General features: G+C 36.5%; 1 protein-coding gene and 1 long non-coding RNA gene across 6 annotated transcripts in view; one reads left to right on the top strand and one right to left on the bottom strand.

Moving 5' to 3' along the window:
- Positions 1 to 22,655, bottom strand: part of pax5 (paired box 5) — a 96,470-nt gene that overhangs the window by 19,265 nt on the left and 54,550 nt on the right. For all 4 annotated transcript variants that reach the window (NM_131638.3, XM_087236323.1, XM_087236324.1 and 1 more), the window contains 2 exon segments: positions 4,499 to 4,600; positions 12,799 to 12,928. In NM_131638.3, the coding sequence (NP_571713.2) occupies positions 4,499 to 4,600; positions 12,799 to 12,928 (232 nt within the window).
- LOC147846809 (uncharacterized) overlaps positions 1 to 22,655 on the top strand; it is a 74,612-nt gene that overhangs the window by 38,569 nt on the left and 13,388 nt on the right. The window contains exons 2-3 of one of the 2 annotated variants that reach the window (XR_015476551.1): positions 12,790 to 13,285; positions 13,909 to 18,957. This is a non-coding gene — a long non-coding RNA (uncharacterized LOC147846809). Of the gene's footprint in view, positions 1 to 12,789; positions 13,286 to 13,908; positions 18,958 to 22,655 lie in introns of those variants that run through there. The other variant, XR_015476552.1, reaches the window with a different exon arrangement.

Raw genomic sequence — 22,655 nt, 5'->3', positions numbered from 1 at the left:
TTCTTTACTTTCTCTTTACTTTACTTTTACTCTTTACTTTACTCCTTTACTTTCGTGGATAAGAAAATGGTGTTGTACACACTCCATTGAAGACATCTATTAGTCTATATATTTAATTTTGTTTGTTGAGCCCAAAGATTTGTTTCAAAACTGTTTCTAAATTCAGTTCTAATTTCCAGCAAACAAATAATGAAAATAATAACAAAGTGTGGTCTGGTTTTAACCAAACACACGTCCTATTCTTATGCCCCATATAGTAATGCATACATCTCCAAAATCCGACAGGTGAACAAATCTAAACTGGTTTTTATTAAAACAAATATAAATATGCATAAAATAAATAATACTGATAATAATAATAAAATTATACAAATGCAAATTGTCATGCATAAACAGAAAAAAAAACGACATGAAGAAGGCATTTTAGGTACTTTTTATATTTATGTAGAAAATAATCATTTTTGTAACATTTTATTCTTTAAAAAATTTTTTCACATATAAAGATATTTGTGTATTGCTGCACATTCTATGTGTATTAAGCAATGTGTAAGCGTTTGGACTAACACGGTCTTTGCTGGACTTTAGACCAGCTTTCAGTGGTCAGATTTCAGTTCCTCAAAATAGCAACATGTCAACAATGTGCCTTAACACACCTCCTTTTTAGACTGGCACACCCATGAGTCGACAGTGGCACAAATGGATTTTCTATTTTAAAGACGTGGAGCAAAGTGTGAAAATTAGGGTTGCGCTGGTCTGAAAATAGCAACAAGTCACACCAAACATGGGTGTCTGATAGGGCCCTTCATTACAAGGAGGAGGAGGAAAGGGGTTCGCGGATATACTGTAACTTAGGATGTGGATGGTGAGGGAGGTGTTACAGACGCCGCCCTCTCTATTCTGCCACCCTAGGCATGGATATAACTGCTGAGGATGCGGGTGGTGAGGGACGTGTCGTGGACGCCGCCCTCTCTATTTTGCCTCCCTAGGCGGCCGCCTAGGTCGCCTCTATGGACGCACCAGCCCTGCTTCCACAGCTGCCATCAGTGTCAAAATGTATGTGGCAGCCAATCAATTTAAAGCATGCAGAGCTTTAATGTTTACAAAAGCTCAAAGTGAATTTCAGCACAATGCTTTAGTTTTAAATGAGGAACGAGAGTAAGATGAGATGTAACTTTTTAGAATAGAAATGCACATGCAGCTATCAATTAAAAATACAATAACTGAAAATATTAAGGAGACGCTGTGGCGCAGAGGATAGCACATTCGCCTCGCAGCAAAAATTTTGCTGGTTTGAGCCTCGGCTGGGTCAGCTGGCATTTCTTTGTAGAGTTTGCATGTTCTTCCAATGTTCGCGTGGGTTTCCTCTGGGTGCTCTGGTTTCCCCCACATGTCCAAAGAGGTGGTACAAGTGAATTGGGTTTGCTATAATTGACTGTAGTGGATGAGTGTGTGTGTGTGTGTGTGTGAATGTGTGTATGGATGTTTCGGGTTGCGGGGAGAAGGGCATCCGCTGAGTAAAACAGATGCTGGATAAGTTAGTGGTTCATTCTGTTTGGCAACTCCAGATTAATAAAGGGACTAAGCCAAAAAGAAAATGAATAAATTAATGAATGAATGAAAATATTCAATCAACATCAGAATATTTTCTGTAAGGGTTGAGTTTAGAAATAGGGTTTGGGTAAAGGATCAGAAAATGCAGTATGTACAGTAAGCACAGTATATTTAAGTATATTCTATAAGAAGTTCCCATAAAAACATAAAAACCTAATGTGTTTGTGTATGAACATTGTGGGGACCATATGTCCACATAAGTATAGTAAGATGTAAGATTTTTGACAATCTGGTCTCTGGAATCGAAAAACTAAAAAACCTAAAGAATGTTTATCTTAAGGCATAAAAGTGTAAACAGGTTTTCTGTAAGCAGTAGCTTTACAAACATTCATATAAAATAGTTAAAACAGATTTTTAAAAGTTTCAGATTTTTTTTTTAAATGAATCAACTTATTTAAAATATAATTACATTTTTTTAGTTGTTTCCTTATTTAGCTAAAATCCATTCAAATCTTTACCTTTTAAATTAATAAATAAACACAAGTCTCTTAATTGAAATAAAAATCTGCACTACTATTCTGCAATAACTCTAAATTATATATATCATCAACTTAAAACAATGATTAAAAAAAATCTTGAATAATATATTGTTAATTGACTATCGATTTAAAAATCTCAGTTGTGCGCACACTTTTATTTTTAGTAGGTCATTGACCAACGCTAGAACGAAAGAGCAGTAAGCCTTAACCATTCAAAACAACTTGGTTACTAAATAAAGCTTATTTTAATAACAAATCTATGACTATTTTTAGTTCATTTCAAATTATGACTGTTCAGATAAAAAAGGACTCAACTTAGCATTACATAAATATGCATCTATTTAAACGGCATTCTGAGTCATTTACATGCGTTTTGTGTTTGTGAATATGAATAACCAAGTGTATTTCTACGATTCTGAAGTGGCCTGTGGATTACAAAAAAAAACCTAAAAGAAAGGAGGCCGAGGGAGTCTGCAGGAGAATGAATGAATTAGTCAAGGGTCAGTGATGATTCTCATTAAAAACAAATTACTGATGTTGAGAAGGGACAGCTGTGTGACTGGGGTCTAATAGTCCAGCCGAAGACTCAAAGCCAGTCGCCACCCGCCAAACACACTCTGCCAACCGCCCAACAGCCCCCTCTCCATCCCTCTGCCCCCCCGGGACGCCTGTCAGCCTGGCAGATGGGGGGAGACAGGAAGTGGCAAAGACAAGACCCCCTCCCACTGGGACCTCAAGCCAAATAAAGCAGAGGTGAAAACGGGGTGCAGGGAGAGGGACTGCAGACGGAAGAGTGAGGGTGGCACATGCACGGAAATTAGCCTGTCTGTTATTTTCATCAGCGCTGCCTTCTTTAGCAATGCGCCAAAAAACAAAAACATGAAAAAAACTTGATTAAAACATGACAATTTAATCAGTCTCAAGTGCTTTCAAATGAGTTTGAGTTTCTTTTAAACACAAAAGAAGATGTTTTGAAGAATGTTTTGAAAAAAACAGTAAAGGTTATTTGTTCAAAAATTCATTATTTTAAACTGTTGTATAACAGTATATGAGAAGTGTGTGTAAACTTTTACATTTGATTTTGCATGTGCATGTGATTGGGAACCCATCCTGATTTTACTTTATGACGTGTTTCAGATCAGCATATTTCTGTCAAAAATGTTAATCCAGACTACATCATTTATTCATTTTCCTTCGGCTTAGTCCCTGATTATCAGGAGTTGCCACAACAGAATGAACCGCCAACTATTCCAGCATATGTTTTACGCAGCAGATGCCATTCCAGAAGCAACCCTTGTACTTGGAAACACCCATACACACTCATTCACACACACTCATACACTACATCCAATAGATTGTTTTCACATGACATCATTGATGACGTGCGAAATTCAGATGGAGGGGAGGAAGTGGTCTTTTAATCAGCCAAAATAAGAATTGCCGACCAGCTTTTATTGACTTCCAAATGTTTTAGCTCATAAAGCTGTTCAAGAAACTAGCTGAAAAACTGTTATAAATATTGTAACGTTAGTGTAAACTGTGGTGCATTGTGATTATAGTGTAAAAAAACTGAAGCCTATTGAATAATTAGTTTATTAATACAGTTGTGTTCTACCGCAACAATATAATTACTGCGACAGTTTAATGCAAGTAATCATCTACAGTATGCTTCCAAACACTATTTACAATAGTATTATGGTATTTAACTATAGTATTTTTCAAGTGATGTGATTTTACAGTATATACTGCATTTATGACAGGCAAATATATTTTAGTTCAGTTAAAAACTTGGCCCTCTTCATGATATAAGGTTTATGCTCAGCATATGTGGTTATTTTCTGTTTAGATCTCCTTTGAAATATGGTATAAATAGCAAAAATACAAACTTTCCTCCATGTCTCCCATTCAGTTTTTCTCAATCTGGTTTTCGCGCATCATCAGAACCACGTGATTGAAAACAACGTATTTAGTTCATCCAATTCACTTTTAGTGCATGTCTCTGGACTATGAGGGAAACTGGAGCACCTGGAGGAAACCCACACAAACACGGAGAACATGCAAACCCCAAACAGACATGTCAACTTCTTGCTGTGAGGCGACAGTGCCACCGTGCCACCCCCCAGACATCATCTCTACTCTAAAATTTATAGTAACTTAAAAGCAAATTTGGTTGTGTGATGTAAATAAATAATTACAAGTGTGCTGTAAATTTTACAGTACATTTTACAGTGTACCCCTAAACCTAACCTAATGTGTAAATACCAATGATATAGAATCACCAAACTCTGATTGTACGCTTGAAATTACCTAAACATATACTTCAGATCTGATTATTCTTGTTATATTTTAGTATGATCCAGGATGTTGCACTTGGTTGAATCAGGTTGTGTGTTCAGTATGAGACTCACCAGGTACCATTCCAGTGAGGGAGGGTGTGGAGTAACTGCCTTGTCCCGTCGGAGGGACATGAGGAGGGTATCCTGGGAGTGTTGTGCTGGCCAGGTCACGACCTGTCAAAATAAAAGAGCATTGCTTGCATGATTAGCATCAACTCCATTGGGAAGGGTTTATTGATCTGACTTCTCCGTGACTCTGTGGCAGCAATTTCATCTATAATTGTTCAGTAAACTTGGCTTTAACCTTTTTATTCGCTTGTTAGTTGTGAGGGGATACTGTTTGCATGTTCCAGCCTCTTCAAGTGAGAATACTATCAACAGACGTTTATGATCTCAGTTCATTTAAACCATACCTTGAAGTTAAGCTTTTTTTTAAATGGACGTAAACTGATTCGTAAACAACAGTGCTTCATTTCATGATGTACTTCACTAAATTTCTACAGTTTACTTACAGTTTTTTCATTTGGATTATTGTTCAAATTGTAACAAGTGACGTGTAAAATGGCAAATAATATATAAATGTTGAAATAATATTCTTATATGGATTTACAGAAGGTAAGAAGACATTATGCTAAGTCAAATAAATTAATAATTAAAAGACTAATTTTAAAAAATGTCAAAACTAGAATGGCTTATGTTCACGGGACTAATCCAGCCAATATATCTACAGTGCTCAGCATAATTGAGTACACAGCGTTTTGAAAATAAACATTTGCATCCATTTCTCATTGAATATAGGAAATGCATTTTGGTGCATTTAAACAAAACAGATTTATTAAACAGATATATTTATTAAAATAATATTTTAGTTACCAAACATATCTAAAAATGGAAAGATAATACAATTAAATTCAAGCAAAATATTGCAAAAAAAAAAAAGTGCAACCTACAAAATTTCAACTAAATTTTTTAATTTTTTAGTTTCTCTTGATTTTTCCTCTTTTTTGAATTAACATATACACATAAATTTGGATGTACTAGTTTTTAGACCAATATCGTAAGTTATTTTGTTAGATAAGCTCCAGATTTGGCTTCAGTACTGACTAATTTAAGGTATATGCACATATCTAATATTGTATAGCTTCCTATTAAAAGTATGAATTTAAAAGTTAGATATATGCTGAGCACTGTAAATATATTAAAGTATTTTTAAACCTTTATGCAATTTTGTATCTTCTTCGATCTTAACATTTTAAATACATTTACATAAATAAATAATAATACACTGAAAAACAATGAAGGTCAATCTTCACAGATGAAAGTGTTTGATTATTACTGTTTTGATTCTGAAAATATTGTCAGTTAGGACACAGGAGAGCATTTCTGAAAAAAACAGTGCAACTAACTAGCTTTTTAACTCACTAAGTGCCTTCTTATGAGCTTGGTAGACTGCAGAAGTCATGTTGGTAATAAAACAGCCATCTTGCTTTATGTCATAACAAATCTGCCTTTGTCGCAGTAACAGGGCCTCTGGTATAATTACACACTGATGTGTGACAGAATCTGGATATATCTAGTGTTAGTGTAGAGCGTACATTTTTCCTGTCTCCTGTCTTTATTCTCTACGCCACAATCTGATAAAAAAAGGAAAACCAGTTCTGGGAAACTGAAGATTCATTATATATCCGGTATTTAGATGTGTTTATGTGTTTTCTGATCTGATCAAAACTGGATGACACTGTTGACTACTTTCTCAGGTAGTTGAAAATGCATCAGATTAGGTTTTTTAGTGTAGATGCTCATGTGGTCAAATGCATTCTAACAGACACAAAACATCAGCTTTTTTTGACCTAACACAGAATCTGCTTGTACAATAAACGGTCACGAAACACATCTAAATGTATGATAATAACAAATTACAGTAACAGGTGATCGGCTACATTAAAAAAATAAATTCCTAATCTGTTTTTAAGTATTTTCTGTTTTTTATCAACCGTTTTTTATCAACATGGATGAAATGTCTTAAAGCAGTCTCAAAATACATTAAGATTAAATATACAACTTTGATCTTTACTTGACTGCAACTGTCTGGAATACTTGATTCTGACTGGTCGATCACAAAATTTGCAGAGGTATGTTATTCTTAGATAACAACCAAATAATCTAATCAGACTAATCCAGGTACCACGAATAATCTTGACCATTAGTAAATATAATCACTCTATATATACTAAACTATTATGCAGACCCTGTAGTCTTTCACAATTCCGTGATAGCTGAATCCAATGCAAAATCAACAAAAAGCCACAAATTTTTGTTATCTTGCAAAATTCTTAATTCAAACGCAAAATAATTGCAAAAACACTCTCATAATCTCATAAAACATCCAATTCCAAACCATATAATCAAATTATATTTATTTCAGTTTACAATTAATTGTTTTATGTGGCAGTGCACGTCATTGTTCATCATTACATGAGTGTGGGGGGATTGTTTTGTGCAATGTGAAGTCAGTGCAAATATTAGATTAGGCATCCCGTGGTGTAAATATAGCATTTTGTGCATTTGATGCACTTCAGACTGCAAAAGAAAGTGGGAGCAAACAGCCAACAAACGGAGCAATGGAAGAGACAGAAAAGCAAGCAGCTCACAATGATGGCAATTTTGACCAAATTGAAGAACATTATTGTCCATTACATGGATGGTATTAGGGTGTGCGTAACATTAATAAATGTTTTCGCTTAACTCAGTCTCTAGAGTTAAGAGAAAACGCTTCCCTAGTACGAGTTTTACAGCAATTCGTGTTTTAGATGTATTACAGTTGGGAAAGCCCTAACGAATGTCCTGAGTGAGGTACATGATGTCAGATGCTCTGGGGAGTGAAATCATATAAAAATAAGAGTTCCAACCTTCTTTTGGCTTAATCCCTACCGTTTAGATCTGTTTTAGATCTTGTCTTGACAAGAGACCAAAAAAATAGAAGCTTATAATTTGTGTCAGACTATATACATATTTTTTATATTTCTATAATTTTTTATATTTATATATATATATATATATTTTTTTTTTTTTTTATTGCAAAATTGTCAGCAAATATCCGGGAATTACCACCACTAAATAAGTCATTTTTAATCAAGCAAACTTTAACTGAATAAGCCAAATCTTTGCTAAATCAACTAATGTGAAGTTCAAACTGCATGATTTAAAACCCGAATTTGACTCGCCGACAGGTTTTGAGAAATCTCCGACAAATGCTTGAAATCACAAGCAAATCGGTGCTCAATTACGCGAGAAACAATCACACAGTATGAACTATCACGGACGTGATCTGAGAGAATCTTCGATGAATCGCCAATGCCCGTGAGATATTTGGCGTGCTAAATATCTGGATCAGTTGCCGATTCAAATCATGCCTTGTGAAATGAGTTTTGACTGAAAATAACATTGGCGATTACCTACAGCCAATGAGAGAGCAGCATTTACTTTCAAGTGTACCTACAGGCCAGCAAGATTGGGGGAGAAGTTAAAAACGCTCATTTTCAGCTTATTTGGACCCAAGAAATGGAGGAAAAAACTAGTGGAAATTTGGCAGGAGCACCCGTGCCTGTTTGACGTGTAATCTGAGCAATATCACAACCAGGTCGAAAAAAAAAAAGTTGAGGACAAATTGCTAATTCCTTTCAAACCCAGGTGAGCAAACATGTACATTTTCCACCCCATTAAAGGGTTCGTTCTCATTATGTAGTTAATAACAAAAAATATATATACTACATGTTTTTGGTTGAGAGACGTAGTTTGGACAAAGTTGTCGGCGATTCTCCTTTTGTAAAGTCATACAGTGTGAAATTCCCTGTCTCCGATCCATCTTGCAATGTAAACAAAGCAGCGACGAAACATGTAATAAGTCAGTGTAAAAACATCAGTGACATGGTTATTTTGAAAATCATGCAGTCTGAACTCAGCATAAGAGGCATATCAGTAAATCAAACATTAGTGATGAAAAACTAAACAAAAACATAACATTTATTTCGAAAATGTGTTGGACCAGAGGGTGAATAAATATTCTTAATGTGCAACTAGTCTTACTGCAAAAGTTGAATAAAGAAATTTTGTTCTTAAAAAAAGAAAGAAAAAAGTATATACCTGGACTTTGTTAGCAACTATACAAGTATGTTGCTGAATCTTTGGTGTGTTTAGTACCAACTTGTGATTAGTTCAATAAAAACAAACAAGGATAGATTAACAAAAATATTAATGAGGGATTTTACTTGTCCATTTCACAACAATCACTGGACACTTTCTAAATTTAATTCTCCCTAGCTTAATCTCCCCTTTCTCTGTGTGTTGCATGGCTCTATAACTGTATTAGGCTACATGACATGGCTGTCAGAGTGAATCATCTCTCAGTCTGCACATGGTGCTGATCTGTGGACTGCAGCCCATTCATCATAATAAACACCATCACCCTCAGTTCATCCATTCCCTTCAACACAGGCAGCGTTTAAGCCTCCGTCAGACTTGTGAGGGGGAGGAGGTGAGAACAGATTCAGAGAAGGAAACTGAATACTTTATCGGAGATTAAAAAGGCTAGAGAATACCAGAGAAGGTGGAAGAGAGACCAAGGAAAGGTGGAGAATAACTTAGCGAAGGAGGAAGACAAGTGTTAGGAGAATGGGAAGAGGGTAGAAAACATGGACAATGAATTTAATATGACCTTCGGATAAAAAAAATATATATATATATATATATATATATATTTTAACCAGTAAAATTTCTTTATTCTAAGGTGAGAAAAGAGTGTCAATTATAACAACTTTTTTGGTTGTTTATGGCAGTCACGTGGACAAGAAAAATGTATATGACTTTGCATAAAAAAGCTATTTTTAACCAATGAAATTTCTTTATTTTAAGGTGAGAAGCGAGTTTTAATTATAACAACTTTTGCAATTATGGCAGTCAGTTACAGCAAGTGACTTTATGAGTTTGTTCAAGAGAACTAATTAATCTGAAAATTACACAAATGGACAGTCTATATGACTTAAGTCATTGAACTATTCACTCAGCTTGATTGGATTCACTAAATATTCATAATTGTTTTAAAATTCCTAAATGTTATTTACCAAGTATTCAAAACTAAACTAATGGGGGGCCAGAGTGTCAGAACCATGAATAAAATATATTTTTTTCACATTGTCTAATTTTTAACACACCAAGCATGGAGGTCTCCAATTACTCCAAAATTTACTCTACTGCTGCTAACACTGACACAGTAATCAAAGCATCGGCTGAGCAGCCTGGGATGCTGTCTTCAGCTGTCACAAATAACTCTATTGGTCCATTACAAAGTATGTACACTGTAATAAATGCTGAGTTCCACACAATTGGTTTGTGTTGGGACAACATAAAGGACATAAGTTAGCTAATTAGTTTTAACAAATGTACGCTGATTGAACTTAAAACTACTAAGTTGTCCCCCCAAAAAAAACTTAATAATTGTATTGTTTTAGCTAAGCCAGTTTAGTCTCAAAAATAAATTTACATAATAAAAGTCATATGTGCACAGCACAAAAATTATTTGGATTTTTGAATTCTGTTTTAAATTTACGAAATGTAATTAAATATTTATACATTTTATTTTATGAATTGGATTTGTGTATTTATGAATGGTGTTTTTATTTTCCGAATTGGATTTTGTAAACGTGAATTGTGTTGTTGATGTATGAATTATATTTTGTAAATGTATCATTTTTGAGACTTATCTGGCTCCATAGTTTTCTGTTTTTAACACAGACACCACAGCGTCATTTTCAAAAACTTCCACTTTGAATTATGCAGTTTCAGTCACAAAAACATGTAAAATTGTAAAAACTAAATCAAATAAGATGGCGCCAACCAATGTAAAATCTTAAAACCTAAAATCCTAAAACAAACAGGGAGTCAGTAGAGTGAGGCTAATATTGGGATAATATGCTAACGCTTTTAGTCCCAGTTAGTAGTCGTGAGATCGGGCTACACCATTGAAAATCTCCAGACCTGACACACTTACAGTCTCACTCTCTTTCTCTCTATTCAGCTGGTTGTCCATGTTAGGTGACAGGAAGACATTAGTGAAGACTGGATACTAATCCACTCTGGGTCAGTGGACAGGGCAACAGCGAGGGACAGAAGCAGAAATGGACTCTTCAGAAGAGGAACAGACAAGGCCTGGTCCTCTGAGAGATGTTGTCAAAGGAGAAAAGACTGAAAGAGGGTAGACAGGAAAAGATTTTCTTGCCTGAAAAATCATTGAAGAAAAAATCTGGAATATGTAGGGATGAGGTCCGATGGGTAGTTCACATGCTTTTGTGCAGTGGTAGTTATGTGGTCAGTGCAAGTTTAAGTCTAGCTTTTGTCAATTTTCAATACTATTCTCTTTCTAAAAAACAAAGAAAAAGCTGAAAAAAAGCTGAAAAAAGCTTAACCCTAAGTTCCAGTTTCAGTCGACAATTTTTTTTGTTGGCCCAAATGTTACTTCAGAATTTAAAATAATAAATTAATGGTAAGGAATTTTTGTTTATTACTTCAGTCAACTACATTAGAAAATGAAAATAACCTTTAATTAATATTTTTTAAATCATAATTTTGCTATCATAATATAACATCTTTTTAACACAGTCCAAACAAGAGTACAAGAGTACTACCAAAACAGTATCAATTAGATTTTGTTACAGTGTAAAAAACATGTAAGATATCATGATAAATATTTATAGTCTTGGCAAATTATAAAATGTCCATTTGTAATTTACCAATAGGGGGCGCCATTATGCAAACATGAGGAAAAATCTTTTCGTCTTTTCGTATGGTCCATTATGAGACGAGCGCTGGCTTTAATACATTCTGGCTTACTCTCCATCCACACACACACACACACACACACACACACACACACACACACACACACACACACACACCCTGTCTAGATGTACAAGTTTCGCTCTACCTTGTCAGATGGTGCACAAATCCCAATTCCATGATTCCCTCGTTAGGGCTCCTGTCCAAGCAGCACTTAATTAGCGCTCCCTTACTCCCAAATGGAGTGAGTGAGTAAGGGAGAGGAGGAGACGTGTATATAGTAATTACAGTCCCTCTGTACAGTCCCTCTGTCCCATCCACTCCCTCTGTCCCTCAGGATATTGAGTCTGAATCTGAATCACTGAGCACTGTTTAACAGGTCTGATAACACTCTCATCACCCCTGAGCTGCCCACAGCCAGCTTATCCACAATCAGGTACTTCTACTTCATGTTTAACACAGAAATCCCTGCAGATCTCACATCAGATGTCAGCAGACTGGGAAGCACATACATATTTGGATATTTAAATTGTGTTAAATGTGCTAACTGTGAAATTTGAAAGCGACCAATATGTCAGATGTTTAATTCCAAAATGATCCCAGAGTGATATTAAACACCATTTATCATCTGATACAGTACACATTTAAATTAAATTCCAAATATAATAAATACAAAAATAAAGTAAATAAAACTAAACTAAATCAAATCAAATAAATAAACAAAATTGGATAATGTTAAACAAATTAATTTTGTAAATTAATTAATCTGATGAGTTTCAAAAAAGTATATTTTGACTAAGTCTTTTATATATGAGCAATATCACATGAGTAGCAGTGCGATATGGCTGTATATCGGCACTGGTGGGAGGCGTGCGTTGGCACGAGGCCGCAGGCCGAGTTTTTTCTCGCAGGCCGAGAATTTTAAACATAGGTTTCTATCGGGGCACACAAACCGGCGCCGCAAGTCGGTGGCTGTCGGCCATGGCTCAGGACGCAGTTCATTTTTCAGCCGCGCCACAGAGCGCCATCTGATTAGTTTCATGTTAAAAATCATTCGAATGTGCGCGTCTGGTGTGTGATACTTTAAACTGTCATGTGCGCGCTTCTGGTGTGCGACCTTCTTTATAGCTAATACATCTATGTATGTGTGTCTATGAATTATCATATTATTTGGTTGTGTGTTCTTTTGCTGCTTTGACTACCTGAATTGTTATTATTTACATCCCTTGATAACTTATACTTGAACTTATGATCATTTGTTATAGTTTTTTTTTATCACAAATGATTCAATTTAAATGTTCATATTGGTTTAGAAGTAACCTTTTGAAACTATTGTCACATTATTTACAATATTTAATGCTTAATATCAATCGCTGCTCAAAGCAATACTTTCTCAGTATGCAGCAGAACTTACATTAAATCGACTGCATTTCAAAGTTCAGATGAGTCACATTTATAAGCAAACATCTGAGAAAAAAACAGAATTGAAAACCTCACAGGGTTGGCTTTCATTTAATCATTTTTACATACAGATATCTTACCGGATACGAGTGGATACGACTGAGGTCCTGCGACTGTGGATCCCAACTCTGCCCCTGTCTGATTGGCTAAGCTGTTCTTCATCTCCTCCAATCCGCCAGCCAGAGATGCCATAGCCGAATAATCTGTTGTCTATGGAGAGAAATTATATTAGATGGCTCCAATGGAAGAAAAGTGCACTTCGTGAAATGAAGTGTGTATACTCCTATATCGTTCTGTTTTCTTGTGTGTTTTCTTTTTTTTCTGTCAATTATCCACTCTCTCTCTTTTGCAAAACATAGGCCTGATTTCAGTTCTATTTTTGTACCCCTACCCCTTCCCCTTGGCCCCTAAAACAAGGTGTGGGGGAGAAGAGCATCAAATTTTACCCCTAATAAATGGCACAGCACACAACACCTGAACACGTCATCATATGTCATTGCGATCTCTTACTTCATATGAGATTGACAATGGTGTCTGCTGTAGTTATTCCAGTTGTGTTATATTTTGGTATCTTCAGGAAATCACAAAAGGCAACAATATATCATCATAACGATATAATGTGGCAATAAGTTTGTAACTATATGTTGTGTTTTTACTGTGGCCATATTCATCTAAACACACAAAAACATTATTATAGCAAACACTGTAAAAAGCTTATTCCTAGCCACTAGACTTTTCTGACAGGGTATTCGAGTGTCATCGAATGACAGATTTGTTGTTGGACTACTTTATTGTAGTTATAATTGTAGATTATATATAGCGAAATTTAGCATTTTTTTAATCGTTTTTTGTTAGCATGATGGTAAAATACGTACACGGTTATGAATGTATTTAAACATGTGTTTGTTTGTTGTAAAAATTTGTAATAATGACAAAAAAATACTGATTTGTGTATCTCCTAACTTCTGTGTGAAGCCATGCTGCCGTTGTAGATGGTCTAGCCTATCTAGCCTTTTCCCTTAGGGACACCCCTACCCCTCCTTATAAACTTGCAATATGAGTGGTAAGAGGAAGGGGAAGGGCTAAGAGATAGAATTGGGATAGGGCCATAAAAATACCTTGCTCTGGGAATATTTTGTTGCATGTTTCAGATAACAAATCCACTAAAGGCCGCTGTCTACATTTTTAAGGATCTGAAATATGGTACTTTTCAATTAAACATTCTTGTACACACCCATGAGACGACAGTGCTTATAATACAGGTCACCTATTGAACCACTAACCTAAAGCCTTCTCTAAACCCAACCAATAGTGTTGCAAGCAAACATAAGAGAAAAGTTTACTGCGACCACATAGTTTTACCTTGACTTTAGGTTTATTTTATTTATTTTGTGGAACAGTGCTTCACCAGACTTGAACCTAAGGCCCCGTTTACACTAATGCGTTTTAGTTTGAAAACGCATAAGTTTTGCTACGGTTACGCCATCCGTCCACACTACGCCGGAGTTCTCGAGCGCCGAAAACGGATCGTTTCGAAAACGCTGGAGAGGCCGTTTTCATTCTGAAACGCTGCTGCTCCGTCTCAGTGTGGATGGGGAAAGACGGAGACATCTGAAAACGGAGGCGGGGCTGCAGACATTCGCCTCTCTGATTGGGGCTTTTTTCTCAATATTAAGTAGCCTAACACAGTTCAGTCCTGAATCTTCTCCGTGTAAGTTCAGACTTCGCAAGTTTGATCAAGGCTGCATCTCTTCTTCTCAGTTTGATATGGAAAACATACCGAGGACACGCGTCAATCTTCACAGGGAACAGTGTATTTTATAACTTCATTCACATCACCCTGGCTACGTTGTTTCACTTTCTCAACAATAAAATGTAAACTTGATAAGGAACTGCCTATTTTTATTTTAATATTAACAACTAAACAGACAGCAGAAATGTTGAGGCGTCGTGCTGCCTGAGCGTCATCTTCACTGTGTGGATATTTATAACAAAACGGAGCCCTAACAACTGCCTCCTTTCAATTTCTGTGAAAATACGAAACATACCCTCTCTTTTGCTGAATATCAGTTTTAATAATCGATAATGGCCATTATAAAAGTATAACATACAATAAGTTTATACATTATAGGAAATAAAGGCAAGCGATCAGTCAATATACAGAACAGGCTAAGTGGTTACATTAATCATTAACTTATCTTTGCGCTCAGCCAAAACACGTTACCTGAGAACAAGTAATAGATTCCAATGACCAAAGTCAGGGAATATGTCGTTAGATAAAGACAACAAGATGAATGAAATATCACGTTTAATAAATATAGTGAGATTAGATCCAGCGGGAGATGCTTGATGAGAAGTCCGACCAGCAGAGCTCTCATCTGGGTAGATGGGCTGCAGCGCTTGCCAAAGTGTGTGTGTGGTCACGTGATGTGCGTTTTCAGCGTTTTAGTGTGGACGGAGAGCAGTTCAGAAACGCTGGGTAAAACGCGAGTGTGGACGCGGATCGTTTTTATTCTAAAACGCCATTTTAAAACTAAAACGCACTAGTGTAAACGGGGCCTAAGCATGCTGCATCATACGTACAACACCATGCATAATGCTACAGAGACAACTGACCACATCGAAAAAAGAAAAAAAAACACATTTGACATTTGATTTCTAGGTAAACTGAACACTACGGGGCAGTATGACGGCAACCATTTTTGTTCCTTTTTACATTAGGAATCTATTGCTGAAGAATAAATGATCATTTTCATGCAGTTCTTCAAGCAACACCAAATAAATACCACAAAACAACTTTGCAGTGTCTAAGATTCATATTCAACTGAATGAGCCAATAGCAGTATCAGATTCACACAAACTAAAAGTCCATACCTTTAGGTTTCAGTGCCATAGACAAACACTGCTAGATTTTGGTTTGATGGAGTATATGCTACAAAAATGATAAAACTATGTGCCTGATTCTGACACTGATTCCTGGTATCCTGAGAGGATGAGCAATGGAATTGAAACAAGATTTAACATCCAGAACATCAACAAGGATGTAAATATTTGTTCTGAGGTATCTCGTAAAAACAATTCTTTTAACTCCACTCTCAATTATTAAGTCGCAATCGTTATGTAGTAACACAGCCTCTGCCTCAGGTGTTGATTATTGGATTACTCTGAATGTTGATTATCTGTGAACGTGACCACTGTAACATGAGATCTCCCCTGCTTCCACTGAGATTTGTAAACCCTTGCTTCTAAATTAAATAGATAGTTCACCTAAAAATTACAATCCCCTTATTATTTATTCCCCCTCATGTGCTTTGAAATCTTTTTGAGGTTTCTTTCTTATGTTGAACACAAAAGAAGATATTTTGAAGAATGCAATTTGCTGGCACCCATCATCGTCCATAGTATTTTTTTCCTACTGTGGCAGTCAAAAGGTGCTGTAGGTTAGAAAACCCTCATTCGTTTATCTGAGTTAGCAACAGTAACTAAGTGGAGCGGGGCTTACCAATAAACCAATTCTGTGAATTGCACAAAGGTACATAGTCAAAACTAATGAGTGGTGGTGGCATAGATCCAGGTGATGTATGTGGTCGACCTCAGACTGACCCCCGCTTGTGTGCTTTCATCCCCAATTACTTTCAATGATCTCTGCCCCAGTGATCACCCACAGTGATTCATCTCCATTGGCGGTAATGGGGTTTGTCACTCAGGTGTGAATGTGATGTGATGGCAGAGTTTGGGAAGTGGATGTCGCTTCTGTTTTAGTGCGGGAGAAGGTTATTAATAACCCTGATTAGGATGTGAATTAAATCTCAACAAAATCCTGATGGTCCACCTGCCCCTGCTGTTACCTACAGTTACATCATTACAAGCTATTTCCATCTCCTTTAACATTCCTGTAAATAAATGCTAAGCTGCAGGTAATTTTGTGCTTTTATGGTAGTGATCATTTTAGTGGATTGCTAACTTTAGGATATGTTTATGTGACATGATATTTTTATGCAATTTGACCACATTCTTTACATAACAACAGTGTTTTGGAGGCCTGAAAAAGCAAACTTTATAAAATGGGTTTCAAAGTGCAAGCTTTTGAAAATTATGTCACTATTGCTGCTTAAACTAACATGCAAATTTAGTATATTTACTTGTATTTATAATTTGACATTATTGGTATTGATTTACTTTTTTCAAGGGTGACACAGTAGCTCAGTGCTTAGCACTGTTGCCTCACAGCAAGTAGGTTGCTGGTTCGAGTGCCTGGGTCAGTTGGCATTTCTGTGTAGAGTTTACATGTTCTCCCTGTGTTGGTGTGGGTTTCCTCCAGCTGCTCAGGTTTCCCCCACAATCCAAAGACATGTGCTACAGGTAAATTAGTAAACTAAATTGGCCATAGTGTATGTGTGTGATTGAGAGTGAATAGATGTTTCCCAGTACTGGATTGCAGCTGGAAAGGGCATCAGCTGCCATAAAACATGTGCTGGATAAGTTGGCGGTTCATTCCACTGTGGTGACCACTAATTAACAAAGGGACTAAGCCGAATGAAAAGAATAAATTAATTTACTTTATTCGGCAAGAATAAATTCAATTGATTAAAAGTGACAATAATGATCTGACAGTTAAAAAGAACTTTGGGGTTTTTCATAAAAAAATTTAAATTTTCTAAATGTATTATTCTAAAACAATAAATGGCATCGGCTACATAAAAAGCACGAGACTTTCAAAAACATTTTAAATGTTCAAGACACCCTGGAGTACTTTTTTAAAGATTTTAATAGATTTGTTTGTGTTGAGCTTCAAGACAACATTAGCACCTGTCAGCTTTAATTGTGGGAAAAACTGGATAATTTTGAGCTTTTGTCAGCTAATTTCATCTTCCGGGTTTAAAATCATTTTAGGGGTGAGATCAAAATCGATGATGTAACGCACATCTGCTAGTGAAGTGATGACATGTTGGTTTATATAACAATGAGATATAACAAATTTCTCATTATTTTCTTATCCTATGAGAAAACCCTGCTTTTTCATTATTCATGGCTGCTTGTGCTCTACGATGACAGACTAATATGGACAGATCACAAACCCACCAAGTTATATGGCCGTGGCTGTGTTTGTTTCCATGATTCAGTGATTGTTGCATGGCTTTTTTTTGCAATGCTGTCAGGGCCAATACAGTAAAGCTGATTGTGTGCAGGAAGCATTTTTGTTGGGGAGAGCTGTAAGAGAATTGGAGAATGGCAGACTTTGGCTTTTATCAGTTGAGTTTGTTACCATTCAGACACATCACTTATCTGTGCAGCTGTGTTCACACATTTTTAAAATCCTTTAGATTACCAGCAGGGCTAATAGTTGAAATTGACAGTAAAAGAGACCTGCTGTACTGCTATCTACTGTGTCTGCATTCAGACCCGGGTAATCAGGAAGAGAGAAGTCCTCCTCATTTATAGGGTTTATATAAACTTAATTATCTTTATAATGATATAACAAATTCATTCATTCATTCATTCATTCATTCATTCATTCATTTTCTTTTCTGCTTAGTACCTTTATTAATCTGGGGTCGCCACAGCGGAATGAACCATCTAACCCTTCCGAGGCTCGAACCGGCGAACCAGCGACTTTCTTACTGTGAGGTGAAAGCACTGCGCCATCTACTGCGCCACTGCGTCGCCCGATATAACAAGTTGTGGTTATATATTATATGAAATTATGAACAGCCTATCGCATATGTACTGTAACGGCATTAAATTACTGTTTATTTCTTTAAATTTTAACATTGTAAAATATAAAATTATGCGTCTCCTCCTTGTGTATCAGATTTTTTTTTATCTTGAGCTGGTGAGCCAACTGACAAAAGCCCTTATTTTTTCCCCAACTCTGGCGGCCACACCCACTCCTCGCTCTGCCCGCAGTGTTCCATGCCTATTATGAAGATTTTTTTTTTTTAATTCTGAGATAGACTTGAACTGAAAGAGGGGGGTTTCATGACCCTGTAAAATCTAACTAAGTAAAGCATTGTTTATTAATTAATTAATTTATTTAAAAGGGCACGTCCTGTTCAAAATATGCAAATTTTGCAAAAAAAAAATGGCCTGGATGGCCTGGATTTGATAAATAACAAAAAATGGCATTTTCTAACTATTTGTGTTTTTACTGTGTTTTAATCAAATAAATAAATTTCTGCTAAGCATTAGACTTTCAAAAACATTTTAAAAATCTAACCAAGTAAACCATCAGCTAATTGTTCATTTATTTATTTTAAAAGGGGCACATCCTGTCTAAATATGCAAATTTGACTGTAAAAAATGGCCATCGACATTTTCATAAAATGTGTGGTTTTATTTTGTTTTGATCCAATAAATACAGCCCTGCTAAGCATGAGGTTTTTAAAAACATTTTAAAAATCTAACCAAGTAAAGCATTGGCTATTTATTTATTTGTTTGTTTGTCTATTTATTTATTTATCTATCTATTTATTTATTTATTTATTTATTTAAAAAGGGCACATCCTGTCCAAATATGCAAATTTGACTGGATAAAATGACCTGGATTTTTTTATATATAACAAACAATGACGTTTTCATAATATTTGTGTTTTTATTGTGTTTTGATCCAATAAATGCAGCTCTGCTAAGCACAAAACTTTCAAAAACATTTTAATCATCTAACCAAGTTAGATAATAGGCTATTTATTCATTTATTTATTTTAAAAGGGACAGATCCTGTCCAAATATGCAAATTTGACAGCAAAAATGGCCTGAAACTTTAAAATATGTAACAAAAAAGAACATTTGCTTTTTAATACTCTATATAGCCCAAGATAACTTGCAGAAGAGGTTTCCTATAAAATCTCAAAAAATCACCACAAATTTGCTAAAATGCGTATCTATTACACAGGGTAAGCAGGGTGATTGTTTGTGTCTGTGTGTCTCCCAGTGACCCTTAAACACCTCAGTGCTCATGAGCACAGCGAGGGCATCAGACTGTGACCTTCCCAATCACAGCTCACGCCGTCCACTCGTTCCTTCTCTGACTCTTTTCCACTGTCTGTTTTTCTGTGTTTTAGCCATTCAGTCTGAAATAGGCATTTCCTCTCTATTTATGCTACCCGCACCCGCCTTCTCATCATGTGTGTATGTAGATGGGGAGGTTAGCGCTAGTAATTGGGGATTATGAAGTTTGGCCCTGCCTCTGACAGCAGCCTAGTGAAGATGGATGATTCTCATTTTAGCCTGTAAATGTTGTCAATTCTGAAGCTACGCAAGCCATCAGCGCCCATGATGCACACACACACACACATTTCACATATAGACACAGCCCTCACACACACATACACACACACCACAGCTGGGGCAAAGATTGGAGAGAGGCCAGAGTCTGAAAGAGAGAGAAATTGGAATGGAAAAATGGCTGTAAAGGAATGGAGTTTGTTAAATAAATTGTGATGAAAAGAAGCAAAAGAGAGTGAAATAGAAAAAGGGAACCTAAAAAAATAACTCTGATTGATTTTGACTAAATAACAAGCACGGAGCATATCTGAAACTTACTGGAATCCCATTTCAACTGTACTGGTTGTATTCTGGATCTCTCTCCGGGGTCACAGTTTCCTCGGGGGTCGTTTTTGACACAGGCCCTCTGTAATGGCTCTCCTCTCCGCGCACATCAATAACAGATGAGGCCCCTAATCGCACGACACCAAAATAATTTCACCCCAACCCGCAGCCACATTTACATAATAGTATTTCCTCTCAGACGCTCTTTCTCTCTTCCATTTCCCTCTATCTCCCTTCCTCTATTTTTCCCTCAGCTTGTACGTATTGTCTCCTAGAAGAGCCTGTAAACGGCACTGTGTGTGCGCGTGTGGGACTGAGAATGACTGATGGGGGGAGGTATTTAGCAGTGCATGCAGTATTAAATGAGGCTGACTGGCAGGGAGGCATTTAGTGGTGATCTCCTCTGGTGCAGAGAGTCGCGCCTCTCAGCGTGTTTAACACACACTGACAATTTCGGATGCTATTTTTTTGAGACCACGTTGTTTCTGTACATTAGTGGGATCTTATAGTTAGGGGCAAGTTAAAGACGAGTCATGACATTTCTTCCTCTCATTACAAAAAGTATTTTAAAGTATGTTTCAGCAGTTTTTGTTTATAAAACTCAAGTAAATGGAGGACAAAAAGGACATTGTTCAAATTATGTTTTGTTCACAATGAGCTGCTGAAATTACATAAAATATTCGGCCCAATCTCATATGGAAACATATTTAAAACTATTTAAACTGTCTAATTCAAATGGGGTGACACGGTGGCTCAGTGTTTAGCACTGTTGCCTTACAGAAAGAAGTTCAGTGGTTCGAGTCTCGGCTGAGTCAGTTGGCATTTATTTATGGAGTTTGCATGTTCTCTAGTAAGTGTCCTTTGGGTGCTTCGGTTTCCCCCACAGTCCAAAGACATGTAGTATAAGTGAACTGAATAAACAAAATTGGCTGCAGTTTATGTGTGTAAATGAATGTGTGGATGTTTCACAGAACTAGGTTGCAGCTGAAAGGGCATCCACTGTATAAAGTATGTATGCTAAATAAGTTGGCGGTTCATTCTGCTGTGGCGACCCCTTATGTATAAAGGGATTAAGCCAAAAAGAAAAAGAATGAATAAATGAATGAATAATTCATACGGATTCAATGCATTTAATTTGATTATTAAAACCCCACCCCTAAACCCAACTGTCATTGCAGGATGAGCTGATCATACTAAAATGTTTGAATGAGATGATAAAATTTAGCCACTCGTTCAAATAGTTATGAATTGCCAGGAGATTTTGTAGAAAATATTCTAAAAAAGACCTATAAACTATCACTAAAGGTAAATTTGCATTTATTTACTATTGCTCTTTAAAACTCTTGCCAATTTCCTTTTTTTTCAGAAGGAATCCATGCAATCACTAGACCAACACTAAGCTAACGAAAAGTGTTTTACATTTCAATTGTGTAACTAGAACCTAACGTTTGTTAATAAACTTTGATGTTGGCTTGAGAAAGCCAACGTGACTTATCAAGGACGGGGAAAGGCAGTTGGCAGGAAGCAAAGCGGTTGCTAAATAGTCTTGACAGTTGCTAAAATGTTTATGATATTGCTAGGTGGTTGCTAGCAGTTGCTAACATAAACTTTGTTGTTAAATGACAACCCTCATGTGCATGTTTGATCAAATCCTTATATTTAGTGAGCGCTTCTAGCATATGTTATTGCACTTAGATAATCATTAATAGCATGTAGCTAATCAATTTAAAAATTTGGCTAATCAATGTGCGCATGCATAGTACACAAGAAGTCCCATTTTGCTAGCACAAGTCAAATGAGCCAATACCCAAGTCCCTACAATGTTCTGATGTAGAGACATTGCAGTTTTTTTTTTTTTTTCTGCTATGGGGACAATTGACAGCTAATGACCCATTTACACTGAGTGGTACAGTACCTTTATCAGGCTTGCATTTTCACTGCTAAAAGGTTACCAATGGTACTCTTTTGGTGGGGGTGGTGTACGACAGAAAGTTTCAGGCCCCGTTTACACTAATGCGTTTTAGTTTGAAAACGCATAAGTTTTGCTACGGTTACGCCATCCGTCCACACTACGCCGGAGTTCTCGAGCGCCGAAAACGGAGCGTTTCGAAAACGCTGGAGAGGCCGTTTTTATTCTGAAACGCTGCTGCTCCGTCTCAGTGTGGATGATGGAAAACGGAGACATCTGAAAACGGAGGCGGGGCTGCTGACATTCGCCTCTCTGATTGGGGCTTTTTCTGAATATTAAGTAGCCTAACACACACAGTTCAGTCCTGCATCTTCTCCGTGTAAGTTAAAACTTCGCAAGTTTGATCAAGGCTGCAGTCTCTTCTTTTCAATTTGATATGGAAAACAGACTATACCGAGGACACGGGTAAATCTTTAAAGG

Source organism: Danio rerio, chromosome 1, assembly GCF_052040795.2.
Source record: "Danio rerio strain M-AB ecotype USA chromosome 1, GRCz13ab, whole genome shotgun sequence".
Classification (NCBI taxonomy): domain Eukaryota; kingdom Metazoa; phylum Chordata; class Actinopteri; order Cypriniformes; family Danionidae; genus Danio; species Danio rerio.
This window is presented reverse-complemented; position numbering and strand designations above follow the sequence as displayed.